This window comes from Colletotrichum fioriniae, assembly GCF_027942845.1.
Source record: "Colletotrichum fioriniae strain IMI 355084 chromosome Unknown scaffold_4, whole genome shotgun sequence".
Taxonomy (NCBI): Eukaryota; Fungi; Ascomycota; class Sordariomycetes; order Glomerellales; family Glomerellaceae; genus Colletotrichum; species Colletotrichum fioriniae.
The window spans coordinates 265,060-275,629 of NW_027076840.1; the positions used below are offsets into that span (position 1 = coordinate 265,060).

At 52.1% G+C, this 10,570-nt stretch overlaps 2 protein-coding genes across 2 annotated transcripts; both read left to right on the top strand.

Annotated features, from left to right (window-relative positions):
* Positions 1 to 3,216: 3,216 nt before the first annotated feature.
* On the top strand, positions 3,217 to 4,072 carry ade5 (Bifunctional purine biosynthetic protein ADE5,7; the record flags this gene model as incomplete). The annotated part of the gene is made up of 3 exons (XM_053188007.1): positions 3,217 to 3,631; positions 3,740 to 3,864; positions 3,932 to 4,072. The coding sequence occupies 3 exons, from the start codon at positions 3,217 to 3,219 to the stop codon at positions 4,070 to 4,072; spliced, it is 681 nt and encodes a 226-aa protein (XP_053053969.1).
* A 3,339-nt stretch (positions 4,073 to 7,411) lies between these two features.
* On the top strand, positions 7,412 to 9,832 carry N0V96_003943 (uncharacterized protein; the record flags this gene model as incomplete). Its single annotated transcript, XM_053188008.1, has 6 exons — positions 7,412 to 7,830; positions 7,981 to 8,619; positions 8,713 to 8,826; positions 8,889 to 8,987; positions 9,135 to 9,340; positions 9,588 to 9,832. The coding sequence occupies 6 exons, from the start codon at positions 7,412 to 7,414 to the stop codon at positions 9,830 to 9,832; spliced, it is 1,722 nt and encodes a 573-aa protein (XP_053053970.1).
* Between the last annotated feature and the right edge of the window lie 738 nt (positions 9,833 to 10,570).

The following is a 10,570-nucleotide window of genomic DNA, read 5'->3' on the forward strand; positions in this document are numbered from 1 at the left end:
TCCATAATTCCCAAGGACGAATACTTGGAAAGAGCCGCTGGACAGGATATACCTGGTGCTCTGGCCTTAATAATACCTTGGCATAAGATATTAAACACGAATGAGAGCAAGATGCAAGAACTTGCCCGAGATGGGGCGTTAGCGTGACGCTACTCTCGTAGCCCCAGAAGGTCTCCTCAAACACTGAAGACAGACTGTCCTGGAAGCTTGAATAGTGGTTCCTTCAGGCACCAAGACTCTGGCCGTCACTTTGTCTGCACCTTTCTTGACTGCTGCTGCCGGTAGCTACTAACTGGCAAAGACGCGTTCGATGGGAGGAGGCGCTTCACATGTTGATGCCTTTGCAACCCTCCCATGGCTGCCTGCCTTAAATTGTTTAGGGTGCCTTCCATTGTTGATATCTGCAGTTCATCGACTGAAGTGGCGTGCTTTCTGAAGAAACTGAAAGGAACGAAACATAGAAATTGTGAGAAGGGACGAAGGGACGTCCCGTCGGCCTGACCCTCTGTCTCTCTCTTGCGCCTCCACTTCCCGAACATCCAGTGACATGGAAAGTCTGATAGCGACGCGGTTTCTCTAGCTGGGAAAAGATCTATGGCACTCTGCCTCTGCCTCGAGAGTCGAGACTAGAGAGTCGATTGGAACTTGGAAGGCCGCTGATGAGGGTCTTCAACCTGGAACGGGCCAACTCACACCTCTCCACCTACCTGCAGGGTTTCGGACTTGTTGTGAACGTCAATCACTTTTTCCAGCTTCTATTTTCCGCACATGTACCCAGTTACCTCGTATCGAGAACTCGTAGCTCCAACCCATTCGTTGGATTCTTTAGCCGTACCAGGAAGATGAAAAAAACCTGCAAGATGGCAGCCGAAAGAGATTTACGCCGTCTCTTAAGAGATAGACCTCTATCAGATATAGAATACTCGCATTACTATTGTGTAGGAAGCCACGCCGTCTCCAGCAAAATTCTATCTTGAAATCCTGCCGTTGTGATTTTTGGTACATGGGAAACTCCACAGGATGATGTACGTAATAAGCAAAGCCACCCCCCGATAATGGCCTTATCGAAGTTAATGTACGAATAGGAAGCCAAAGTAGCATGTTGTGCATAGTAAGATATTTAGCGTAACCTGCCACGGCCAGACGCATTTTACCTACCTTTGCGCCTACGTCGACGACGTCTCCTCCAAGTATCCATCCGTACGCACATGTCCGTCGAGGCAGTAGGACAACCAGCGCGTCCGTTCCCACTCTGCAACTGTCCGTCGCGCATTGGCCTGTAGGCCGCCGCCCAGGCCGGAGTAGCCTAATAGCAACGTAGCCAATACTGTCCGTCAATAATTCAATCTCAATATGGCACGTCCGAGATTCGATCGAGACAGGTCGACCCAATCCGAGCCGATGACAGCGAACTAACCGGTCATTGACCCGATCTGATTCCATGAGCTTTCAATAATGCGGCACCACGATGCACGAAAAAGGGAGAACACTCCAAAGAAAATGGATTACACTCACATTCGCACACCCTCGTCAATAGTCGGCGGATTAAAGCTCCGTCACTTGCTGCGCATCCTGCGTTGCTACCAATACATGCCAGGGCGAAGCTCAAAGGGGGAATGTTCATGTCGCCTTGGACACCCGTGTTGGTTTGGTCCGTCTTGGTCTCGTCGGCTGCTTTGCCGCCCCAGACTTGACCCCTGTTTAGGAAGGTTTATTCCCCTGCGGAAATGGACGGTCAAACGGCGTCTTGCTGCTCTCCGCCGTTGAGGGGCCGGGCCTCTAGTGTACTTTCGCGTCCGAGTATGGCGCATGCGGGCGCTTCTGGTTGGCAGGGGTCGGAGATCACAGATCTGACGATGGCCGCTCATGGGTGCAAGAGCAAGCCGCAGCGCCTTTTTATTGACTTGAGCTCATGTCTCATGATGGGAATTCGGTTTACGGATAGGCCATTCACCATGTTTAGACTAAAAAGTCCGTCGGTGAGAGGTAGGTAAGAACAAGCTCATGCAGCCACTTCAGGGAGAATTAGTGAGCCAAGGTCATTTCGAGGGAGTAACCTGTGCTATGAATCTCTCGTGGCAGACGTTGTGTCTGATGGGAACACACTACGGATACAATAACTTCTATCTCCTGCCGTGAAGACCGGCCATGTCCGTTGTCGGAGAATTGCTCGTCGTCCAATAGAGCGGTGAGGACAGAACGTGGTATTTTCCTCAATACACGTAACACTTCTTATCACGAGATGGGTACCATCGCAAAGATACGAGCTCTTGGACCCCGTCTCACTATTGCTTGTTGCCCAAGTAATACCATGTGAGTGGAAACATTGAAATCCTCCCGAGCAATCCACCAGCCAGAGCTCTTGGGCGCGGTCTCGGGCTAGATTCAACTACGAGGCTCTGTGCTTGGCTTAAGGTTAGCCCGACATTGAAATTTCATGCTTCTTTCATATTCTTCTTTCATATTCTGGTCACATTGTTCCTTCTAGCCATTGCTATAGTCGTAAAAGCCTTTTACTGTCCATTCAAAACATCAAATTGCCCTCACCTTGAACGACGGCCAAAATCTTGCGCGAACCCACCAGGCTTAGTAGCTCTTATTTGTTCCACTGCTTCACTTGCTACTCATAATTGACATCGGATCCCAGTGTACGTCAATAGATGCTTGAAATTTCCCAATGAGTTGAGTGAAGCCAACAGTTGCCCATTTGTAGAACTGAGTGAGTGAAAACTCAGGCAAGAGCGACCGGTAGCACCGAAAGTTCAGTTTCCCCAGGCTGTCTTCGAACCACACTTTGGTTGGATCCCGCCCCGAGTGACTGCCCGGCCAATGACAAGCTACCCCGCCCTTCCTCACAGAATTTTTTTTAGACCTCTGGCGCAAGGCACAATCCAAGACTTTTAGGTGAATACTTTGTGTAACGAGACACCAGAAAACCCCCATGACAAACATCTGAACCCCAAAGAAACATCTACAACAAGATCCAAGAGGCCGGAAAAAGCGTGACTCTCTTAGACTCTGTGAAACTAGCTTCGAAATTGCTGCCTTTTTGTTTCACTCACACTTGGACAACCAAATTGGTCACAGAACCAGAATATCTCGAGAGTTACCCCTCCAAGCAAGAAGACTCAGACTCACCTCCTTCCTTTCACCCCGTACCAAGGCAAACTCACTCACACCCAGTATCTCTCACTTTCACCAACATCACATCCAACCATGTCGTCATCATCCGCCGAACACTGCCGTCTCGTAGTCCTCTGCTCCGGCTCCGGCACGAACCTGCAAGCCGTCATCAACGCAGTCGCCGACGGCACGGTACCCCAGAGCAAGATCGAAAAGGTCATTGTGAACCGCAAGACCGCCTACGCCGTCCAGCGCGCGGAGAAGGCGGGCATCCCGACGCGGTACTTCAACCTCGTCTCGGGCGGCTTCACGGCCAAGGGCGAAAAGGACGAGGCCAAGCTCAAGGAGGGCCGCGGCCGGTACGACGCGGCGCTGGCCGAGATCGTGCTGCAGGACAAGCCGGACCTGATCGTCCTCGCCGGGTGGATGCACGTGTTTAGCGCGCCGTTTCTGCGGCCGTTGGAGGCTGCTGGGGTTCCTGTTATTAATCTTCATCCGGCGCTGCCCGGTAGGTTTTTTTGATCTCCATGTGATGCTCTAGAAGGGGAGGCAAAAGGAGAGAAGGGGAAATTGTGGTGATCGGGAGATTGTAGCGGTGACTAACACTGCTTGTCAGGCCGTTATGATGGTGCCAATGCCATTGGCAGGGCATACGAAGACTTCCAGTCTGGCAAGCTTGAGAACAACCGGACCGGAGCAATGATTCACTATGTCATTGAGACGGTGGACCGTGGAGAGCCTGTTCGTCTACTCCCGGAGGTGTTTCCCCTTTTCCAGTTGCACACTAAGCTGACGACAGCCGTGATAGATCCTCATTGAGGAAGTTGAGATTCGCTCGGGTGACAGTCTGGCAGATGTGGAAGAGCGTATGCACAGCGTCGAACACGGTCTCATTGTCAAGGCCACCGCAAAGGTTGTGCAGGAGATTTTGGAAAAGAAGAAGCAGTAGCTCTGAACATTGGCAGTCAGGGGGCAAAAAAAGGTTGGGAAGCTTCGTGACACACGACTTCAACGTCGTCATACATCATCAGTCAGACTCACCGCTAAGCGCTGTATGAGCCTGGGTTTAGCTTCTGCCTTCAGCTTTTAGGTTCAGCTTTCAGCCCTTTGATCCTTCCAAGATGCAGGGCCTAGCTTATGTGGCCGGTTGTGTTGGCTTCCTGTATCATTCAGGGTCAAAGGCCGGGCGGGAGTTCATTGGCCTCAAAGAGTCATCAGGTCATGAACAGGCGCAGTAGCCTATCTCACATGGTGAAGAGAGAACCGGCAAGCCATGTTCGCATTGGAAGGGAGAGTTTGCCAATCAATTGGATGACCCGTGAAGGCGAGTTTTTGAGGAAACATGGCCCCAAAGGGGTACCTAGGAGCCGGATCAGAGCAGACCGTGGCTCCTCTCTAGAGTCTACTCAGCTCGGTTCTCAGGGAGAACACGCAATGAAAGAAATCTCTGAGCCAATGGACCACAGATTTCGGGTTGAGATGGCCAAAAGACACTGTCCCCTGTCATGATTTATAGTGGCCCTTTGTCGGTTGTCGATGATCCGAACCAAGTAGGAAGGTCTAAGGGAGAAGAGGCACCGAAGAAGAGGGTCTCACTACAGTGATTGAGTTCGAAAGGACGGCAGAAGTAAATAACATTGTCCATCACAAAAGAAAGGCCTAAGCCCCGAATCGGCTCAAGTTCGGCCCGTTGCCCATGTCCGGGCAGCAACCCAAGCCGAAGTTTGCAAAACGGGTCGCATCCGTGCCAGTTTCCAAATCGTGTATTTTTATTCTTTTTCGCGGGGCAAACAGGAAGGGAAAGGAAAGGCCGTCGTGATTATGAAAGGGAAGCCGGAGCCGGAGCCGAAGCGGAGGACCCCTCATCAGGTGAATCAGGTGATGGCGGACAGGTACAAGAAAAAAAAGGTCGCCAAAAGTTGCTGCGAATGAGAAGAAGATGCGGCTCTGCTGAGATGTTCTGCAGGTCCACGGCCCAGGGACGGGGGAGGGGAACCCCTAACCAACTTCCTTATTGAGGAGCCAATGACGAGTGCAGGGCTGATGGAATTGGGTAAACGTGGGAGTTGAGCCAGGGTTTCTTGAGTCTTTTGACAGTTGAACAACAAGAGTATCTAGTCCTCTACTGTCTTGCTGTCTCTTTATTTCGTTGCATTGAAGTATACACTACCTACGGACTATCCGCACGTCCTGGGTTACCATCGAACATGCCGTAATGCCAAGCCACGGCGCTATGCAAGCATCGTTACTAGAAACTCCATCGTCTCTTATGCCAGAGTTGAGACGGGAGACACAACTTGATTTTCCGTTTTTGCCGATGTGCTGCGCCTCGGCACGAAGTCTCAAAGATGAGAGTTCCTACCTAGCAAAGGGGAAGGGATAAGCAGGGTCGAGTTGGGAGCAAACAGTTACCGTTTGATCTGAATCTTGGCGGTGGCTCGAGTAGAGCTTCCTTTTGGTAAGTGATGGGAATGGTTCAGACAATTGGGGGCCCTGGAGGCTGGGGTCACCTCAGATAGTACACTATGAACTTAGTCAGTTGGTGCTTGGCTAAGCCAACTCTGGAAAAGGGCAAGACAATACGGAGTTTGTATGGGGGGCCAACGCGGGCCGGGGGTTGAAATGGATTATGGACTCGGAAGTGGCGGTAAAAGGGCAGGTTGAGTCGGGGAAAGGGCACTAATTAGCCACGTTGGGGCCTTTGGGGGCTGTACTCAACTTTTTTCACTCAGGACTAGCCGAATCAATCTAACGAGATGAGAAAGTATTGGCGCGACTGCGAGCTCTCCACAAGGTACCTCTGTGTGTGTACGGAGTATGTGCGTGTGTGTGTGCTCTGCTTGAGTTGAGAGTTCAGAGAGAAGGGGAAAAAGAAGGGCTGGCGAAGTTATGCAATGAAGTCATGAACCCGGCAGCTGAAAGGTCAAACCTAGTTTCGAGTATCCCCCAAGGTAAGAGAGGCTCGATGTTGCACAAAGTGCCAGAAACCCCAAGAGTCCGTGGGTTGCTGAGCACCTTCAAGAGATGGTGGCCTATGGTCCATGACTCCATGGAGAGAGAGACCATTCAGAATAGCAGAACGAGACACGGGAGACAATGCGGAAGGGCCGACGTCGGCTCAAAAGGCAACTTGGCGCGAGGCCGTCCGCATTTTCCAGCTGAAAGCTCCAATCTTTTTTTTACAATTGCCTCGCCCCAATTGAGAGTGTCGCGACCTGGTTGGCTGGGGGCGTTCTTGGAAATGGAAATGGGCAAACCTTTTTTTTCTCTCTTGCTGAGGCCAGGGCCGGGGTTTTGTTCTTCGGGTGGACGGGAAGGGCAACTCGAAACTAGGTATCGTTTGTATCTGTCCGTATACATACTGCGTACTAAGGTAAGTGTACGATACTAAGGTACGGTTAGATAGGCCAAGGTACCTACCTACCTTGCCTGTCTGCCTTGCCTCGATGATGACAGGGGAGCTCCCTCGTTGCGCATCTGAGCAGCGAAACGGTCAACGAGAAAGAGCGAGAGAAGGGGAGAGAGAGAAAAAGAGAAAGACCTACCTCAAACACTCAGGACCTTACCTTGCGTGCTTACCTGGAAAAAGCGCCCCGAGGAGCTACAGCAGAATCCATGGCGTTGCGCAGGTTCAAACGCCAGTAGCCACTCCTCCGATACAACATTGGTCGGGTCTGCCAACGCCCGTACCGTGAAGCTCCCCAAGCGTCTCTTGGTTTTGTCGAATCGTAGCCCCAGGAAGCTCCACGCGAGTGTGAGCTCTCTCCAAAGGTCCCCTTCCCATCCAAACCAAGCCCCCCAGACCCCCAACCCACTGTCTCGCCGCGCCTTGCCTTGCCTTGCCTTGCCTTACTCTACCTTGCACGGTAGGTACCTACCTTACCTTGCCGGCTGCTCGTCTCCTCAGACCCTCCGGGTCCATACTGCATACTCCGTCACTGGGGGGCCGCCTTTTCTTTACACGTCCACGCGCGCCGGTACCTGCCAATTCACAGCTTGGAGCTGCCTGCTACACGCCGACCACGAGATTATCAATCTCATCTATTATCTTGGCCTTCTCCTCGCATCGCGCCGGCTAGTCTTCCCTTTTTTCTTCTCTCTCTCTCTCTCTCTCTCTCTCTCTCTCTCTCTCTCTCTCTCTTCCTCCTTCACTTCAATCTTACTTCACCTACCTAACCTAACCGTCCGCCTAGCTCCACTCCATTCCTTCTGTTCCTCCTCCCTGGTCGTCTCCCTCCCCAATTCGACCTCTGCCGTCATCGCCTCTCTTTCTTTTCCTTCGGCCACGATGAGCTCGCCGCAGGATCATCGCTCGAGCAGCCCTCGAGTAGGCTCATTCAAACGTCCCTCAGTACTCAATGCCGACAGCGACCCATCACTCCTGGCTACCAGAGGCAGCGGCGCCTTGGTATCGCTGATCCGGAACCGCTCCAATGCCACTCTGCGAGAGTCGCTCAAGAGCCCGGCCTACCACCAGCTGGGTCACGATGAAGAGGAACATGAGAGCACCTCTCTGCTTGGTTTCCTGCACAGGGACTCGGACGATGACCACCACCACCGCTCCGCCGCCGAGGAGCGCCGTCTAAGCGAACTCATTTTCGGCCCTCAGATGAGGAGCATGCGCCTTATCGGGAACAGCAACCCACGCTATCAATGGGAGCGCTACTGGAAGACGGAGGCCGAGCTTGAGGTTATGCCAAAGCATATGTGAGTTCCTGCTGTGCAATCGTGCCGCCCCGGATTGCCCAGGCGCAATTCGTGGTCCCCAGTCTACTCCCCTACTCCGTCCACTGCTCTCCATGTACCAGTTTGCGGGTTAAGTTGCGAGTTGCTAACGCGCATTTCTAATTCCTAAAGCCGCGAATATTACGAGAGAAACAACGATTTGATTCGCATGTATCTCTACATCGACCAGCTCTTGGATTCATCCGTGCCCCACGATCTGCTCAACGAGTATCACCAAGCTCTAGACGCCTCGGCATACCGCCCAGTCGATGTCCCCCAGACCATTACCGAAGAGTCGCCAACTCCCACCTCACCACCGTCCAGAAGCGGCCTCACCTACGGCAGCACTACTGCTTCAGCTCAAAACAGCAGCACGGAGCAGAGTAGTTCGGCAAACAGCATACAGCAAAAGGCGAAACGCAAACCCAAGGACATTTTTCGGTCCACCGAGGCGACCCCACTTCTCAGTGGCTCCGACGAGGAGGAAGGTTTAGCCGATCAGCCCAAGCCCGAAATCCCATGGCTTGAGGACTCCGACCTCGACAGCAGCGACCCCATCGTCACTTTGGCTATTTGGGTCAATTTCATCGCAAACGCAGCTTTGCTGATCGGAAAGATCCTTGTCGTCGTTTCCGTACCTTCAGTCTCAGTTCTGGCCAGCTTGGTTGACGCAGTTCTCGACTTCCTCAGCACGGCAATTGTTTGGACGACGACTAGGCTCATTGCCGCCAGCCAAAATGACCAGCATTCATATCCTGTGGGCAGACAGCGGTAAGTATCAATTTTGCCCCCTTACCTTTTTTTTTTCTCTTTCGCGATGCTCCCTTCGCGTTGCATTCCCAGCCGCGTGCTGACTCGCTACAGTCTCGAGCCTCTTGGCGTGCTGGTTTTCTCCATCGTAATGGTTACATCCTTCTGCCAGGTCGCTCTGGAAGCTATCCAGCGTCTCATGTCGCCCGACCACGAAATCGTTCAACTGTACGTCTCACTAGCTCCGCAGTTTTCACAAATTCGCAATGCTAACGTCGCGGGAACTAAAGCGGCATTCCGGCCATCTCCATTATGGTTGGTACCGTGGTGATCAAGGGCTTGTGCTGGCTATGGTGTCGTCTCATCAAGAATTCGAGCGTTCGGGCGTTGTAAGTTGACCTGACACCCTGCTCCTCTTTCGTCGTAACCTCAGCGTTTGCGTCGCAACGGGTTTACGTAGCCGCCTCCTGATCGGCGCCTATCACGGAATATGGGGAACTTTCATAACTAACTCTTTGTTTTTCTCTCTCCTGCAGGGCCGACGACGCCATGACCGATGTCATTTTCAACACTGGCTCCATCCTATTCCCTATTGTTGGCTACTTTGCCAAAATTTGGTGGCTCGATGCCCTCGGTGGTCTTCTCCTGTCTCTCGTCGTCATCGTCAACTGGAGCGGAACCTCGATGCACCATGTCCGAAACCTGACGGGCTTTTCGGCGACTTCGGATGAGAGAAACCTCCGTGCGTAACTTCTTTTCTTCCTCTGCTGTCCCCTTCTCCTGCCCTCTAACTTACCGTTTCGCCTCCCCCACATTTTCTATACTTAGACCCTGTTATAACACCCCCTTGTCATGCCTCTGTTTCCTCTTTTCCTCTTCCCCTTCATTCAAAGCTTAAACCCGTACTGCAAGCTGTAGAGTCTTTTGGCCAGTCGATGCGTTAAACATTCAGTGAAGTCATCCATGAACTAACATCACTCCTTCAATAGTCCTTTACCTCACCATGCGCTTCGCCACGTCCATCAGACAGATCCAGAATCTGCGGGCATACCATGCGGGCGACAAGCTCTTCGTCGAGGTCGACATTGTTCTCAATGCCAACATGCCCCTGAAAGATAGCCACGATCTCAGTGAAGTTCTGACGTATTTCCTCGAGTCGGTGCCCATCGTCGACCGCGCCTTTGTGCATGTCGACTACGCAACGTACAACGTTGACACGCACATCACTCAATAATCATGCAGTGAAAGCGTTGCTGCATAACACAAAACTCTGTCATATTAAGTACGGGCTATATATTCTGGCAGCCCTTGTCAACATTCTTCTCAACCTCTCCGTACCTCTTGTAACGGTTGGGAGCGTCGGTAGATCACCACCGGACGGGAAAGAGTGGGTGTCATTGTGCAAGGTCAGCAGGAGTACAGGGCTGGAAACGAACCATAAAAAAGGACCAGGTCACAAAAAAAGGCAGCATCTTGGGTGGATTAGCATTTTCAAAGCGATTTAGTGGTACATGGCCATTGTTGTATTTTTTTTATATGTTTATTTGCTCGGTGTATCTGGTTGGCTACGAAAAGAAACAAGGGGCGGCTGTCTCCCACCTTCCCTTCCGTCCCGTCAGTGTGGGGATCGACAGGGTCTTTGGATGTTGTTTTGTTTGAGAATCCCCCGAAAGTTTCAAACATGATTTTTCGAAGGTATGGATTGTCGATCGACGACAAGGAAGTATAGCTCAGGGGAGGCCGGAGGGATAAGTTGGGTAGGAAAGACAAGGGAACGCAAGTGACAGGATATACTAGGGACGGCGGTGATGCGGCGCAAAGCTGAGCGAAAACAATAAGAACCATTCATCTCCCACAGTTGTATTATTATCATGACTGCTGATTCTGTCAAAGGGCAGAGGAGGTCCCGGTCTGTGCAACAAATCACTGCACAGGCATGTGGTGCTGTTGGTGCGACAGGGCGGCGTGCGGG